An 18,171-nucleotide genomic window follows, 5' to 3' on the forward strand; every position below is an offset into this window, starting at 1 on the left:
AAAATTCCTTTTTTTAATGGAACCCTTCATTCCTCTAAAGCTGCAGAATGAATAAAATGTCACTGTGAGCCGTTTTCTCATTGCTAATGGCTCTTGCCAGCGTGCTGTAAACAAGTGATTCTCCCACGGACGCTTCTCCAGATGCCTTTACATCCTGCTCTTCAGCCTCATACACGTCTGCAGAAGGACCATTCCCGCGACACAGAAGAAGGAACACGCACACGGAATCCAAGCCCATACACAGAGGCTCCATCTTTCCACATCAGGGCATGGCTCTGCAAGATCCTGCAAGGATTCTGAAGTGCCTCTTCTTGTGCACAGGTGAAAGATGTTTAAAGACACCCCCATCCGTCGTGAACAACCCACAGGCAGGGCTGTTTCTCCGTAAAACAAGACAATCACCAAATCCTCCATTGAAGGAAGCCCTTCCTGAACTCTAGGCAAGACCTGAAGTCATCAAATATTTTTGGCTACTTCAAGTGACTCAGGGGAAGAAGAATGGAGATACAAAACAGGATCAAAAGGCACCTGATACCAGTAGGTAAATGTTCCTCAGCTCCCAGGGACACCACCTCTTGCCCCTTTCTCCTTCCGGTCTATTCTGATCCACCTCCTCCCCTCCCGCTGCCCTGGTGCGCTCATTATAACCAGCCTCCCCCAGCACAAGGATGGCAACTGGGAGGTGGGAGGCACAATGTCGCCAGCATCCAGAGGTGCGTGGGGCTGACAAGCTTCACTCCCCCACTCACTGAGATCACTTGGGTCTCTCCAGGTTTGTCCAGATTCTCAAAAACAGCCTCCTGTCTATCAGCTCGGACTTCGATGAGGTTTTGCTTATAGTTAACGGTGAGGTTCCTCTCCTGGATGATCTCCTGCAGGGCAGCTGCATACTTCTTAACCCCAAAAATGGTTCCAAGAGAAGTGTTGAAAATGATATTGGCCTTGGATCGCTTCCCTGTCTAGAAAAAATGGAAAGAACAGAAACAACCAACATCAAAGCATTACTCCAGCCTCTGGTTTCAGCTCAGGTCATGATCCCAGGGTCCTGGGATTGAGCCCCGCAATGGGTTCTCTGCTCAGCGGGGAGCCTGCTTCCCCTTCCCTCTCTGCCTACTTGTGATCTGTCAAATAAATAAGTAAAAAATCTTAAAAAACAAAACAAACAAAAAAACACCTAGACAAGAATTAAAAGAATTAAAACCCTCAGAAGAGAGCTCACCAGCTTGCTCTATCACTATACACTGGTGGGGCAAGGTGTGAACCAATTCACTATCTCCTTATTTTCTGTCAGTGACATAGGAACTAAGTGCATATTTGAGTCAAGGGTGCCATCCATGTGAAGGCCAGAGATGAAGTCAAGTCCAGGGAAAGACAAGCTGAATTGTTTATTGATATACTCATTTGTTCATCCACTCAGTCAGTATTTAATGAGGTCCTAGAGGTGGCTGGTACTGTTCTAGGTGCTACGGGAACAGCAGTGACCAAAGTTCCCATCCCATTGGCTCATGCATGCTTGTATTGTTCATATGTTTCAGAGGCTGGTATTTTCCCAAATGCCTAAGATCTCACAGGGCCTGAAAGAGAAACTTCCTCTTGGCCATCTAAGCCTCAATAGAAAAGAGTTTGCAAAGAGAAGTCCAGGTGGGAAGAAGCAGCAAGTCTCGCTTTCTCTTTGTTCAGCTCCTTTTGGGATTTGTTCATCTGGAGCACACTATTTGCTTGTCTATTCATCTTGAGAGAAAGAAAGAGGTTGGGGAGGCGCAGGGGAGAGGGAGAAAGAGAATCTCAACCAGACTCCACGCCAAACACGGAGTCCGATGTGAAGCTCAACACTGGGCTTGATCTCATGACCCTGAGATTATGACCCTGAAATCATGACCTGAGCCAAAAATCAAGAGTCAGATGCCTTGGGACACCTGGGTGGCTCAGTTGGTTAAGCAGCTGCCTTCGGCTCAGGTCATGACCCCAGCGTCCTGGGATCGAGTCCCACATCGGGCTCCTTGCTCGGCGGGGAGCCTGCTTCTCCCTCTGCCTCTGCCTGCCATTCTGTCTGCCTGTGCTCACTCTCTCTCCCTCTCTCTGACAAATAAATAAAATCTTAAAAAAAAAAAAAAAAAAAGTCAGATGCCTAACGGACTAAGCCACCCAGGTGCCCCTGGATCACACTATTGGAAAGAAGTAAGGTGGGTAGAAACCTCAAAAGCCTGTGCCATCCAGTAATTCTCATGACCCAGAATGACATTTCTTAGAAACAGAAACAATGACTCGAACTGTTCCTTAATTCCCCGGGGTGGCTGGCAGGGTTTACATAACTCAGGTGAAGGCTTCCCAGGGTGGGTTCCAAGCATTGCATTCAGAGGGCTCTTCTGCCCCAGCTACCCCTCCCCTTCTCTCACCTGCCCCTTTACGGAACCACAGGCTGCTCTGAATCCTGCCATTGCCTCAGGTCAAACTACACTGCAATAAACCAAATGTGACAACCCACACCTGGGTAGGAGGCCCGAGAGCAGCTTCCTGCTGCTTCGGGCCAGATGGACTCAAGCTGCCGACATGCTGGAGGCATGTAGAGTGTCCCCACCCAAAGAACTCTTTCCACCCAAGTCTGAAGTTCTAGGTCAACATTTTTTTTTTTTTTTTGCCTTTAGAATTGGCATTTTGCCTAAGATGTTTATCAAGAGCCAAAAAATATTCATAACCTTGAACTTGAGTGAGAGCAATGGAGGATACTTTTTTTTTTTAAGATTTATTTATTTATTTATTTGACAGAGCAGCAGGCAGAGGGAGAAGGAGAGGCAGGCTCTCCACTAAGCAGGGAGCCCAATGCAGGGCTCGATCCCAGGGTCCTGGGATCATGACCTGAGCCAAAAGGCAGCCACTTAACCAACTGAGCTACCCAGGCACCCTGAGGATATTGTTATGTGAACAACCAATTATTCAGCTACATGGAAAAATTTAAACAATCTCTAATGTATCTCCCCAGTAGATGTCTATATAGACATTAAAATTATGTTACAAAGATTATTTAATAACAAGTAGCACATCAAAATTTGTATGGCATGATTAAAAGCATGTTAAAAAAAAAAAAATTGGGGCACCTGGGTAGCTCAGTCACTTAAGGCTCCAACTCTTGATCTCAGAGTCCTGAGATCAAGCCCTTCATTGGGGTCAACTCTGGGCATGTATCCTGCTTAAGATTCTCTCTCTTTCCCTCTCCATCTGCACCCCCCATGCTTGTGTGCATGCTCTCTCTTTCTCTCTCTCTCTTAAAAAAGGAATGTATAGGGAAAAAATAGAAGGACATGTCAAATTGATAACAGCAGCTATATTAAAGTAATTGGATTATAGTGGCTCCCTTTTTTCTATTTTATAAACTCCCAATTATATAATTTGGTGGATACATAATAAAAATTTATAAATAAAAAAGATATTTTGACATGGATAAAATGGAATTCTGGCATTACTGGATCAGCACCGCCTGCCCTTCCTGTCTCTATCCCTGGGGAGGAAGCGTACCTTCTGGAAATAGGCTTCTGACAAATACATGATCTTCTGGGGCGCTCCAGCACATTTTACAGGGGTATTTGGGAAGGTAAAGATGGCATTGCCTTCCTTGAAGTCCTGCAGAGCTTTCCACGTCTTCTCCACGGTCTTCACTGAATAATTGGACCCTATTTTGGGATGGTCAAAACCTTCAGGTAAGCCTTTGATCTGCAAGAAAGCACACAAAACAATTATTTCTTAACAAAACTGCAAATTCACAGGTATAAATTTTGTAAGTGCAAAACTCTTTTTTAGCGCCTTCATTCTCTGCTATTTCAATAACCAATATCTCAGTGCAATCGTGAGGCCCCAGGATTCACATACACTGGAGTAGGCAAGAGGGCAAGGGACCTGCTAAGATCAGGACTGTGGTGCCTGGAGTCAGGAGCCAAACCACAGAATGGACTCGGCCCACGGAAAGGCCTTTGCCTTGCTGGCCTTGGGAGTGTGGTTTGAATGTATCTCTTCCCACCATCAAGGTGAGGACAAGAAGCCAGCCACGCTTCCTTTTTGGAGAATCAGTTGCCTTACTGGGAAGAAGGACAGGCAGAATCAAGGGCCATATTGTCAATAATCACAAACCTAAACTACCCTTTATCAGTTGTACCAACTCTTGGTAAAGGCAGTAAAGACTGGCCATTAAAAACATGGACTTGGGAACCACACCGATCTGGCTTGAGTCCCAGCTTTTCCACTTACAAGTGTTGTGACCCTGGGTAAATACCAAATATCCCTAAGCCAGTGGGTCTCAAGGGCAGTTCCTGGGAACTTGCTAGGAATGCAAATGATCAGTCCCCACCCAGACCTACTAATTCAGAAACTCAGGGGCAAGCCCAGAACTCTGTCTGGCTCTCTGGTTGGTTCTAATGTACACTGAGTTTATGTTCATCATCTGTAAAATGGGTGTAAAAGTAACTGCTCCAGAGGGCTGTTGGCAGAAGGATATGAGACCACACACAGAAAGTGCTTAGAAAAATGGCACCCACGTGGTAAGTGCCCCACAAAGTGTCTGTGTTCCTGCCAGTGAGATTAACTGGACACTTGACTTGGCTGCTAGAAGGTTCATAGAGTGCTGTGAAGATGGCTGAGTATCGAGCACCAGTACTTCCAGCAAGAGCACAGAGAACCATCAAAAATCAGTGATGAGGGTGGGCCGGTCCTTCAGAACCTCCCAGGCTGTTCTCCAGACTGTAGGGCAACCACGCGACACGCACCCCTCAGCAGTCAAGGAAACAGTGCTAGGATCTCCTCCACGAGGCTCAGTGTGAAAAGCGGCTATTCCTCCGATTAATATTGACCATTATCTCCTGCTACAGTTTAAGTAGTTGTAATAGCAGCAGTTTCAATAGCAATAATTCTCACTATTATTATTTTTATAGAATCTCCTCATATTTTAATGCTTCTGAAGTCTCAGCCCATGCTAACAGTGGATAGTTGTTCGCTGCAGGCCTCTGGGGCAGATGGGGAAATCATCCTGGATCCTAGACACAGGAAGAAGAGCGAGGTTGAGAGACCCACACAGAACCAGACGCCGAGACTCTGGACCACTGCCTCAGGGTCCCCTCTTGTGCCCTCCATACCTCCCGGTTCCTAAAGCAAAATGCACTATCCAAGGGATAAACAAACAGCTGATCTCATATCTCCTTCATTACTTGTCTCTAGTTTGAAGAGGTTGTTGTTAAGGAAAAAGGTGCCAGAAAGCGGTAACCAAGTTCGTTTTAGAAGACTGGTCACAAAGGGCACTTTATGACCCCTCATCCAAGTCAAGTTGCTTCCCCAGGAACTCTGGAGCAGAGGAGACAGGGACAGTCAGAGAAAGAGAGGCAATCTGATCCCCCCTTTGGCTGACCAGGCCAGGGAGCAGGACATCATGGTGCAGACACCCCGTGGAACTGAAGGGAGAAAGAGGCAACTCAGTTCTACACAGCAAGGGGGTTTTCTTGTGAGTCTGGAAAAGCCTGCTGTTTTACAAGAATTGCCATTAGGGTATGGACATGCAAAACTTGGATTAAAGCTTAAAGCTAAAACATATCATCATGGTTGACATTGTTGACAAAATCTTAAAGATTTTTTTTAAAAACCATAAAAAAACCGCTGCAAAAAAGAAAAGCTAAAAGAGGATCCCTTAGCACCCTTTCCTGCCAAAATGAATACAAAGCAACTAAATGCAGCATTTGAACTTGGCATAAGGAGGCCAGTGCGACATTAGAAGTAGTTTAAAATCGTACCTTCTCATAGTCCAGCTGAATCCCAAGAGCAATAATAAGGTATTTGTAGGAAATCTGCAACACAAAACAATGGCATTTTAGACCAGGATCCCAGAAGTGGCAGCCCGAGGGGTAACTCAGCCCCAGCCCCATGCCTCCATTTTCTACTGAGGACGCCTTGGGGCTGTGGGTGATGGGCAAGGCACAGGCAGGGAGTCACGCTCCTATCTGCCATCATGTCTGCCAGTCTGTTTCTCACACCTCAGTGCTTCTTTCTCACACCTCAGTGCTTCACAAGCATTGAATAGCCTGCCTGGCCCCCAGAGGGCTTGAGACTCCTGTGTTTTTACACAGTGAAGAGGGATACAAAGAAGCAGACTGTTTGTGTGGTGCTTCTGTTAACACCTCCTCACGCTGAGGCTGAGGCGCTGAGGAGTGAGAGAAGCACTTCCTAATCTTAAAAGACAATCAGTTTTAAAATGTGTGGAGTCAACTGTGAATCCCCGGCAAATCTGACCTGCCAAATGGATCGATCGATTTTGTAAGTGAGAAACTGCTATTTTGAGGGTCATGGAAAAGGATGTGATTTAAAATCCCCTCTTTAAATATGGGTATTGTGGGGCATCTGGGTGGCTCAGTCGGTTAAGCACCTGCCTTCAGCTCAGGTCATGATCCTGGGGTCCTAGGATCGAGTCCCACATTGAGCTCCCTGCTCAGCGGAGAGTCTCCTTCTTCCTCTCCCACTTCCTGCCACCCCCCACCATGCTTGTGCACAAGCTCTCTCCCTGTCAGATAAATAAATAAAATCCTTTAAATAAATAAATAAAACATTTAATTAATTAATTAATTAATTAATATATTGTGATCACCCATGCCAAAGGCAAAAGTTTCCATAAGTATCATGACGGGAGATGTGGGTTTAAGATCAAAAGGAAGAAAGTTGAGGCCAGAAAGTATAAGCAAGAGAGATGTAAAGAAACAGGACTTGCCTAGAAAACTGGAGGTGGAGAAGGATCGTGATGCAAGTCAGGAGCCCAGCAAAGCTGTTGTAATGAATTGGGTTGGTAATGAATTGGTAACGAAATGGGTTGTAATGAATTCCTGTACTCAAAGGAAAAGCAGAGCAGCAAGATGGGTAGGTCACAGTTGAAGAGAGAGGACTCTAAGACCTGAGAGTGCTCAGCTAAGGCTGAGAAACCAAGGGCAGCAAGTTTCTGCAGAGGTCCTGCCCTGGGATCCAGGAGGCTCAGCTCCAAGGTCACCTCCATAGTGAGGCCTCCCAACGACTCAATTCCCCTCCCCGCTGGCCCCTTCTGGGAGCTTCCTTAGTGTATATGATGCTTTATAGAACTGGTTGCATTATATAGGAATAATATCTTCCCTCACTAGACTGAGTACCCCAGACAATAAAGGTTATGTCTTATTCAATATTCCTGAAATTAAAGTGAGGAACTCAGTCATGTTTCTTGGATGGACGGATGATTTCAGTTATTTGTGAAATATGTAATTTATCAAAGCACACAATAACATACACATCTTCCTCTGTATGATGTGCCTATCCATAGAGCGCTGTACCCTGAAAATTCCTTGTTCCAAGCAGTGTACCAGGCCCATTAACTACCTGACTGAGCTATGCTGAGTTTTCAAGGTCAGTGAGGTCAGATGGGACATGGGATCTAGGGGGTGATGATCTATAGGCAAAACATGAACACAGTCAACAAGAAAAACCTTTGGTTTGTATGCGCCCTGATTGTTTAATTACAATATAATATTGATTATTTTTAAGAACTGGTAACAGACAAGCTTAATATTATGGAAAGAAAATCATTAAGGGAGAATAAACCCTAAGAGAACAAAGAACAAAAAGAAAGCCTTAAGCCTTCTGAGTAAATTCAAGTTTCCAGGCCAGATGATTTAAATTCTAAGGAACTGCAAAAACTTGTAGACAAGACTTTTGAACAATTATAGACAACAGTGCAGACATTGCCAGAAGGCTCAATACGGGCACCTATTCTCATCTTCTACAGGAAGTGGGGGCGGTAAACTCTGATACTAACAATCTCATAAACAGGATTTTCTCCATGGTGAAATTCCAGACTCATCTACCAAATAAATGTCTCCTGGTGATTTGGAAAAAGAGCACCAAATAGGTTCACAGACTGCAAACTGCTTTCAGTCAGTCAGGGGTTAAGAACTAGGTCAGCACACAGCCGATACCTAATAAGTATTTCCTTTTTCTTTTTTTTCTCCTGTGTTCTTTAAAAAATAGTAAGAGTAACATCTCTTGAGCATTCACTCTGCAGGAGACTGTTCTGAGTCTTTCGCATGTTTTAATTTGTTTAGTCTTCAAAACAACTCAATGAGGTAGGTGGTATTATAACCATTTTTTTTTTAGATTTTATTTATTCATTTTAGAGAGAGAGAGCGAGGAGGAGCAGAAGAAGAGGGACAAGCAGGCTCTGTACTTAGCGCAGAGCCCAGTGCAGGGCTCGATCTCACGACCCTGAGATCATGATCTGAGTCGAAATCAAGAGTCAGATGCTTAAGCAACTGAGCCACCCAGACACTCCTTATTAGTCCCATTTTATACAGGTAAAGAAACTGAGACACAATTTGCTCACATATATTTACTGAGCATCTCCTATGTGACATACTGTGCTAGGTCCTGGACATACAACATTGAATCAGAAAGATACTGTTCCCACCCCTCCAAGAACTCAGTCTAGTGGGTGAGATAGGGATTATCAGATAATCATAGAAATAACTACTACATCACAGAATGCTGTGATAGCAGGTCAAAGGGGAATCTGACCTAGTCAAGTAGGTCAGGAAAAGCTTTCCTGAAGGGGTATATCTAAGGTAGAGATGAGTAGGAGTTAGCTAGGAAAAGAGATTAAACTCAGCATGTGCAAATGACCTGGGGAAGAAGGAACCCGAGGCTTCTGAGGAAATGAGAGGGAAATGTGCTGGAGCAGAAACTATGAGAGAGAGAAAGGAACCAGAACCAGGTTAGGTCTGGAGAAGGACAAGGGCCAGTCCACACAGCCTACAGGACACATTCTGGACAAGCAGACCCCTGCATCAGGGAAGAGTCAGAGACATACTGCGTCTGAATGTCAGCAAAGACTTCAACTCAGTCTTGAAGAAATACTAATGTATAAACTAATAATGGAATAATTTTGGTAAAATGTTAGCAAAACATATTTATTAAACAATGCTGATTAATTTTTGCAAGCTAGAAAAAGCTCTCTAGGGACATGTTATCAAATTAAAACCTTGAACTTAAATGAAGCCATCATGGATAATGACTAGGAAAAAAAAAATACTAACTGGATGACAGAATTGTAAATCCACAAGATCCAGGCAAGTTGGGAAGATCAATAAAACCAACAAGATGACATCCCCCATGAGTTGTTATATGCAGATTTCTGAGATCTGGCAATAGGAGACTTTTGCTTAATAAAACCTTGGAAGAAAGTCCTGCCAGTTTACACCAACTTCTTCTCTAACCCTAAAACAAGACATTGCAACTTTCCTAACAGTCTGAGCATAAGTAAAGTCTAAGTAAGGTCAGAAGTGAGAATACCTACCAGTGCCTCTCTTTCTCAAGAGATGATAAAATTTTATGATTCTTGAGATGCGCATGAACCCAACCACAGAGGGCTCTAAGCTCTATGTGGAATTGAAGGGGTCTAATCAAGGAGGCAAGCACTGCTATACCAGGTGATGTACGTGGTCAGAGACAGGTATCCTGGACCCAAAGGAAAGGAGCCCTGAACCTCAGCCTTCTGTTTAATACTGTCTGATCTCCTGGAGATTCTGGAGAAAATAAGTCCATCAACAGGGAGACATCATTTGTAAGATATATATATATCAATCTATTATATATATCCTCATCTATTATATAGATTCTAATCCATTACATATATCCATATATTAGATACAGATGGAGAAAGCGTGACCTGACACTGGGTCATGTGGAAAAAAAAAAACCAGAAGTCTGAAGTGACCTTCAGCCAAGCATGAATCAGCACTGTGCTAATGGTTGGTAAAAAGGCAAATGCTAATTTAGGCTATATCCAGTTGTGAGAAAGAAGAGTGTCACTCTGTTCTGGGCTGTTCTGTAAACCTGCCTCCTCTTCTGGGCGACCTCTTTCATGGGGCACTGATATCCACAGATGATGTCCACAGCAGGGCAGAGACAATGGCGAGGGCCGTGGAGACGCTGCTGCAGGACAGGAGAAAGTGCTGAGCAAAGTGGGGTCAGGGCACAAATCTACCCGAAGACTAGATGTACCCAGACAAGAAGAGCCACCCTCAAACAGTTGAAGAATTCCTCCACAGAAACTGAATGATACTCTTGGCCACCCTACATACAGGACAAAGCAAGGAACAAGAAAGGCATTAAGCCCCAAAACGCCCTGGGGGCCCAAGAGAATATGAAAGAGGCTACAGAAAGGGTGGGTTCTGGCTCTGCTGAGGCAGAACTTTCATGTGACCCGTCTGTTAAAAAATGGAGACTGATCGCTTGTTGTCAGAGAACTCCTGGATGTGTCAATACCAACCCATTTTAAATCCAATCCCTCCCCACAAATGCCCCACTTCCAAATACTGTGCTCTACTTCTTTTCATTAATACTCATTACCTTCTAACACACTGTATCATTTACTTATTATGTCTACTGGTTATTGTATGCCCTCACCTGCTTAAAATTAAAACCAGGAAAGTGGGGTGCCTAGGTGGCTCAGGGGGTTAAAGCCTCTGCCTTGGGCTCGGGTCCTGATCCCAGGGTCCTGGGATCGAGCCCCGCATCGGGCTCTCTGCTCAGTGGGGAGCCTGTTTCCTCCTCTCTCTCTGCCTGCTTCTCTGCCTACTTGTGATCTCTGTCTGTCAAATAAATAAATAAATCTTTTAAAAAATAAATAAATAAAACCAGGAAAGTAAGGATGTTTGTTCTTGTTCACTCATGTATGTCTAAAACTGTATTGTTGATGGAAGACACTTAATAGGGCACTGGGCCGGCTCTGTCAGACCAGAGCATGCAACTCTTGATTTCTGAGTCATGAGTTTGACCCACACTGGGCATAGAGCTTACTTAAAAAAAAAAATTTTTTTTTTTTTTTTTGAGAGAGAGGGAGCATGCATTGTTGGGGGGGCCAGCAGAGGGAGAGAGAATCTCAAGCAGGCTCCACACTCAGCTCAGAGCCCAACCTGGGGCTTGATCTCACAACCCTAAGATCATGACCTGAGCTGAGATCAAGACTAGGAAGCATCCAGGCACCCCTAGAGCTTACTTTAGAAAAGAAAGAAGGAGGGACACCTGGGTGGCTCAATTGGTTAAGCCTCTGCCTTTGGCTCAGGTCATGGTCTCAGGGTCCTGGGATAGAGCCCTGTATCAGGTTCCCTACTCAGCTAGGAGCTTCTTTCTCTCTGCAATGTTCCCCTGTTTGTTGTGTGCTCTCTCTTTCTGTTTCAAATAAATAAATAAAATCTTTCTTTTAAGATTTTATTTTATTTAAGAGAGAGACAGTGAGAAGAGAGCACAAGCAGGGAGATGAAGGAGAGGTAGGTTCCAGCTGAGCAGGGAGCCTGATGCGGGGCTCAATCCCAGGACCCCGAGATCATGACCTGAGCCAAAGGCAGAGGCTTAACTGACTGAGCCACCCAGGTGTCCCAATACATAAAATCTAGAAAAAGACAGAGAGAGAGAGAGAGAAAGACACACAGACAGATGGGCTGGAGGGGATAAGGAAACCCCAACTCTGCGCACTCTCTCTCTCTCTCAAATAAATAAAATATATTTTTAAAAAAGACTCTCTAAACTCAATGAAATTTAATGCAAAATTTAATCATCTCAGGACCCTGAGATGGAGTCCCAAGTGGACTCCACACTCAGTAGGGAGTCTGCTCAGAACTCTGTCCCTCTTCCTTTGCTGCTCCTCCAGTGTGTGTACACACATGCACACATTCTTTCTCTCTCTCGCAATTTTTTTTTTTAAACTGGTATGTATATGCATTTTCTAGATAAGGCTTTTTATCAGGTGCTCAGAAAGATCCATGACCCCAGGAAGGGTTACAACTCCCTGCAGCCAATGAGTCCCTGTTTAGAGAAAGGGATTGGACTTGGAAACCTTTCAGATCCCCAACAACTCTCAGATTCTACAGTTCTGTGACAATGCCTACCAGGGTGCTTGGCTCAGGGGCAGACCAGAGGACAGAACCCTGCAGAAGACTTCCGAGTCTGTCACCTCACCATCCTGCTCTCGTCCCTACAGCGGCTTTGATCTCTGGGTTTTAGGAGCAGACTTCTAAGTGGTACTGACACTTCAGAGTCTCAAACTCCAGGAGCAGAAATCTTCCTTAGCCCTTCCTTAGCCCCACACAGTGGGGACTGCCATGGTCCCTTACGACTCCAGCATAGCACCCCTGGCATAACAGGAAAGGTTATTTTCCAAATGTCTTCCTCCTGAGGTCAACTGACAGTGAGAAGTGACTGTTTCAAAAGTAAAAGGAAGGAGGTGCTGCTATTTGAACATATGGTGATAGTATCTGTTGAATAAACACTCAGATGCAAGATACTGTACCAAGCAACCGAGCAACAGTTCCACAAATCCGTGTCTTAGCTGTTCATTTATTCGTCACTTGCTCCTTCCATCTAGCCCACCCTTCACCCACCACACCCCTTCCCACCTCGTGTACTATCAACACACACACACCCATGCACACACATGCATATACGTTGCCCTCCATGTGGCAGTCCTGTTTGCTAATGGCTGTCCATGAACACAAGCCCTGACTAACAAAAGCCAAAGGACCCCAATGCTTACCTCCTTGCCACTGTCTGTGTGGACACAGTTCTTGTCGGGGTTCAGCTCAACCACTCGAGCTTTGATCCATTCTACGCCAGAGGGTATCACACTTGCAGTGGGACGGCCCGATGCGGATAGCTGCTTGGCTCCAGCGCCCACCAGTGTCCAGATTGGCTGGTAGAAATGCCTCTGAGAAAGTATTTGAAGATCAGTTTTGATTTGAGACGAAAAGGGTCATAGTGAAAGGTACATAAGCTAGACTCTCAATTATCCCTCCTACCCCTTGCAGCATCCCATAAAAAAGCCTTAGAAGGTTAGTCTCTCCCGAGCCACCTACTGGCGTCTCCCATTATGTTAAACTCTGAAGGGAGTTTAACCTAACACAAGAATTCTGCCAAGATCATCCCAAAAAAGCCATCAGCTATCTTTTGTGACCATTTTATTATTTGTTGCTCAAAGCTGATTTGATGCTTAACATATACATGTTATATTATACACATACACACACACACATATACATGTTATATTATACACATACACACACACACACACATTATGGATACATTTATGTGCACAGACATAAAGAAAAATTAAGCATGGCAGCCTAAATGTGGTTCCTTAGAACCATCTGGAGACATTGGGAAGTCTGGGAAGTTTACAACCACTTTTGAAAAGTCTCAAAACTTCCTGAACTTCCAACGGCGCTTCCCAAGCCCATGGAGGATTGTAGACACTACTGGCCCTAGGATGTCCTCTCCTTTCTCAGGGTTTTTTTTTTTTTTTTTTTTAAGATTTTATTTATTAAAAAAAAAAAGATTTTATTTATTTATTTGACACAGAGAGAGAGATCACAGGTAGGCAGAGCAACAGGCAGAGATAGAGGGGGAAGCAGGCTCTCTGCTCAAGCAGAGAGTCCGATGCAGGGCTCAATCCCAGGACCCTGAGATCATGACCTGAGCCAAAGGCAGACGTTTAACCCACTGAGCCATCTGAGATGGGCACCATCTCAGGAGTTTTATGCCCGAAGATAGTAGGCACCAGATCCTACCCCCGATGCCAAATTTCCACTGTTTTTCAAGAGTTATCTAGAGTTATCCACTGTTTTTCTAGATGGTCCTCACTTGAACTAAGCTAGTTTTGAAAGTTCTAGGCTCATGGGCCAAGAGCAGATTGATCTAACCGTTTCTGAGAATCCTGGTGTACTCATGCAGTGGCCGGGGGGATCAGGAACTCTCAACACGGCAAAATGCCTCAAACTGGCTGGACAGAATTGCCAGCCACAGAGATGCTAAAGAGGATACGAAAAATGCCTTTGCAATCTCCATAGAGCCAGTAATAGAGGTGCTCAAAGAGAGGAAGGCAGAGGTCTCCAGTAGTGAGAACTCACTAATTTCGAATCCATCTTGAACAGGAAAAGGAATAAAAACACAACCTCAGATTCTGTTTTAGACTACAAACAAGCACTGGCTCCACCAATCGCTAAACCAGACACAGGAGAGAAAGTATCAAAGACCCGAACCCCTCATAGCACCCCTGAATGACTTCTATCCTGCACCTCCTCACGGGGGAGGACAGCCATGACTCCGGCCTCCTGAATTGTGCCCAGTGCCTCAGAGAGCCGTTGTTACCAAGACTAGCCCCAGTGCGACACGTGCCCATGGGTGAGCTACAACACCACAGGCCCGATGGAGCTCTCAGTCCAGAGTAATTTAAAACACTGGGGCACCTTGGTGGCTCAGTGGGTTAAGCAGCTGCCTTTCGCTCAGGTCATAATCCCAGAGTCCTGGGATCGAGCCCCATGTCTGGCTCCTTGCTCAGCGGGGAGCCTGCTTCTCTCTCTCCCTCTATCCTTCCCTGCTGCTCATGCTCTCTATTTCCCTCTCTCTGACAAATAAATAAAATCTTTTTAAAAATTTAATTTTGGGCACCTGAGTGGCTCAGTTGGTTAAAATTTTAATTTAAAAAAATTAAAAATTAAAAATATAGGGGTGCCTGGGTGGATCAGTGAGTTAAGCCTCTGCCTTCGGCTCAGGTCATGATCGCAGGGTCCTAGGATCGAGCCCTGCATCTGGTTCTCTACTCAGCGGGGAGTCTGCTCCCTCTTCTCTCTCTGCCTGCCTCTCAGCCTACTTGTGACTTCTGTCAAATTAAAAAAAAAAACAATTTAAAATAAAATAAAATTAAAATTAAAAAAATAAAATGCCGACCCTGAATAAGTCACTTTAAACAGGAAATGGTTGAGAACACACCCTCTCAGATCACAGCCTATCCATCTGAGACTACAGGCACGCCCCGGGACACCTCACAGAGGCTCTGCAGACTTCTTGAAAAGGAATGAGCTTTTCTTGACCTGCCTTCCCCATCAAACAGGCACTGGATCCATTTTGCTTTCCTCCCAAGGACACTGCTCCCAACTCGTGTACACCCAGCTCCTCACAAAACATTAGTCAAACCACCAAAAATCTGGAATATTTTTTATGAAGCTACTGGATCATCTTAAAATGTTTTGCATGAAATAGAGCCTTACGCACACTTCCCAGCTTCCTGGCACCTCTACCCTTTTCTGCTTTATAATCTGTTTATAATCCCTGGTTCTTCAATTTCTCAATCCCACGAACATCTTTCCCAGAGGCCTCCCTGACTCTCAACTCATCACCTGTTCTCCATACTAGAACAGAGAAAGGAAAGTGTAATGGCCACTGATCTCCCTCTGGATACTAGCTTGGAACTGGGAGACCTTTTGGGGTTGAACTGTCTCTCCCCAAAAGATACCAGTACCTGTGAATATGATCTTATTTGGAAATAGGGTTTTCACCAATGCAATCAAGTTAAGATGAGGTCATGCTGCATTACAGTTGGCCCTAAATCCAAGGACTGGTGTCCTTATAAGAAGGTCACTGAAGACATTAGAGACACACAAAAAGAAGGCCATGTGAAGAGAGAGGCAGAGATTGGAGTGATGCCAGCTATAAGCCAAGGAACACCAAAGACTGTCCACAACCACCAAAGCTAGGAGAAAAGTATGGGGCAGATTCCCTCTTCTCTCCACAGCCTTCAGAGGAAGCATGACCTTGCTAATACCTTCGCATTGGACTTCTAGCCTCCAGAACTGTGAAAGAATAAATCTACTGGGGCACCTAGGTCGTTAGGCATCTGCCTTCAGCTCAGGCCATGATCCCAGGGTCCTGGGATCGAGTCCCACATCGGGCTCCCTGGTTGGCGGGAGGCCTGCTTCTCCCTCTCCCACTTCCCCTGCTTGTGTTCCCTCTCTCGCTGTGTCTCTCTCAAATAAATAAATAAAATCTTTAAAAAAAAAAAGAATAAACCTACTGTTTTAAGCCACACAGTTTGTGATCATTTGTTATGGCAGCCCTAAGAAACTAATACAGAGAACACGAAAGCCTAGAGATCTGTCCTCTCCCATTCTCCCTCTCCCCACCTTCTCCCAATCCTTTGTACGCAGAAGGAGAAGCACTAACATGGGAACAGGACAGCAACAGGGCCTGACAGCCATCCACACCCTAGCCTCTAACACACACGCACACCTACACACAGGCACGGGGATTCAAAAAGGGGAGACTTACCTCACTGGGCTCAACAATGGCGACGTTCTCCGCACCCACTCTCCTCTTCATGCGGGCGGCCATACTGATCCCACCGCTGCCCCCACCCAGCACCAGCACTTCATAGTGGTTCTTGGCGGCAAGGCTGGACCTTGTGTGCAGCTGAAGGAGGCTAATCTGCTGAGTGTCCAGCCTGAGGGAGCAGGCAAAGAGCTGGGCTCGAGGGCCAGACGCCACCGCGGCCAGTGGGGTCATCTTCAGGCTGGATCAGGCTAGAAAGGAACAGATAAGGCTAGGAGTAAGGAGGGACCACTATGGGACCAAAGCATTTTCTTTCAGGGAGGAAGGGGAAGCTAGGAACTGACCAGCTCTAGTTGGTTCCCACCATCTGCTCTCAAGACCATTTTCCCATCTGGCTGTAGTCAAAAGTCTCCTGGGAACATCACTGAGGCTAACGTTGGGCTAAGCTTTCCATTTCTCTCATCCTCCTTTCAGGACACCTCGGACTCTGTCTGAACTAGGTAGGCCTCACCTTTTAAGTTCTAATAATTTGCCTATACTTATCCTTATCCATCCATAACCCTAGGGCGTCCTGTGGTTTACCTGCCTGCCCCCCCATTTTTCCTCAGACATACTCTATTTCTTTGACTTTTTAGTCCCTCAAAGATGTGGGAGTCCACAGAGAGATACCTGTACAATTCCTTACCATAAAGCACACCTAAGACCTTGGGGAATTCCTAAGACACCCACCTTCTGCAACTCAGAGTTCAGACCAAGGTAACTGGGGCACTGGCCGCCCTCAGAGGCCTCCTGGCTCTGCTTCCCAGCAGATATGCAATGTAATCACATCACTGACCACACGTCAGCAAAAGCCCTCCACACCCTTGGTAACTTCAACCAGAAGATAAGAAAGCCATAAAAGGAGCCCTGCCTGGTATCATAAAGTTATGTTTTATATACAGAATCTGCACGTGCTGCTGACCAGTCTTTTATTATGTCCAATTCAATAAACAATCTTCCCTTCACAGTTCCTCCCAGAGACCCACTTCACCTGTTTCTGTGCTGAGCAGTTAGTGCTTTGCCAGAGAGGAAGTAAGGGCCTCTCGGGACCTGGGCCTGGCTTCACCCCATCCAGGCAACGGGTCTCACACTTTGAACACCCTCTATTTGTGTAACTTGAAGGGCCCAGACTCAAAATATCACCCTCTTTGTGTATTCCACTGCCCCAGATTTTACCATCAAGTTCCGTCCTTCAGATTCAACAATGCTCCAGGAACCCTTTACTAAAATGAGGGTACCCAGCTGGGGGATAACACTTCTAGTTGCTAAGGTCATGAACGTCATCATGGGAACACTTGAATTCCATGATTTTTTTCCCTCCAACTAAAGAAGAGGAAGGCTACACGAGGGGATTACACAAAGCCAGGATGGGAAAAGGATGGGAAAGGAATTAAGAAAGGCCCTGAAGGAGGGAGGAATGAACTAGTGGGAAGGACCAGGAGGTGAGTGCTGATTTTGATTAGAATTAAGTATTGCAGAGTTTTGGCAAACCCAACAACTTCCTCAGTGTCTCTGCTCTGAGGTCCAAAGTGAAGGTGGGGAAGGGGGCGTGGAGGATTTGGGAGCCTACAGTAAGTGGGGCAAGCTCGTACATTGTCGCTCTAAGTTTAAAATCAGTGCAACCCTTCTAGAAAACAACATTTCTCATCTGGTGACGCTGTGTTTCCATTTCTGGGATTCCAAGCTAAGGAAATAACCTCTAACGCTGAAGGAAAAAATCCTTTACAAAGATACTTCTCACCTACTCATTCCTAATATGGTGAACCTTCAGTTAACTGGTTGTGGACTGGCTCTGATTTCATCCTGGTTACAGAAAACCCACAGGCTCCACTCTGGCTGGGGAAAGCTCAGGTCCCAGACTGTTTTAACCACCACTAATTCATGACTGATTCAATTTAACATGGTATGAAGGGGCAGGAATAGCGGTCTGAATGTCAGAACATTGGGGGAAAGGTTAAGTACCGTGATACATGATAATGGGTGATTTTGAGT

At 45.4% G+C, this 18,171-nt stretch overlaps 1 protein-coding gene across 2 annotated transcripts in view; it reads right to left on the reverse strand.

Annotated features, from left to right (window-relative positions):
• The window catches only part of SQOR (sulfide quinone oxidoreductase), a 51,790-nt gene that overhangs the window by 13,815 nt on the left and 19,804 nt on the right, over positions 1 to 18,171 (reverse strand). For both annotated transcript variants that reach the window (XM_082735273.1, XM_082735272.1), the window contains exons 2-6: positions 16,141 to 16,391; positions 12,575 to 12,745; positions 5,769 to 5,822; positions 3,514 to 3,708; positions 750 to 959 (exon numbers count right to left, since the gene is read on the reverse strand). In XM_082735273.1, coding sequence (XP_082591399.1) covers positions 750 to 959; positions 3,514 to 3,708; positions 5,769 to 5,822; positions 12,575 to 12,745; positions 16,141 to 16,374 — 864 coding nt within the window. In that variant the 5' untranslated portion in view covers positions 16,375 to 16,391. The remainder of the gene's footprint in view (positions 1 to 749; positions 960 to 3,513; positions 3,709 to 5,768; positions 5,823 to 12,574; positions 12,746 to 16,140; positions 16,392 to 18,171) is intronic.

Source organism: Mustela nivalis, assembly GCF_964662115.1.
Source record: "Mustela nivalis genome assembly, chromosome: 6".
Lineage (NCBI taxonomy): Eukaryota > Metazoa > Chordata > Mammalia > Carnivora > Mustelidae > Mustela > Mustela nivalis.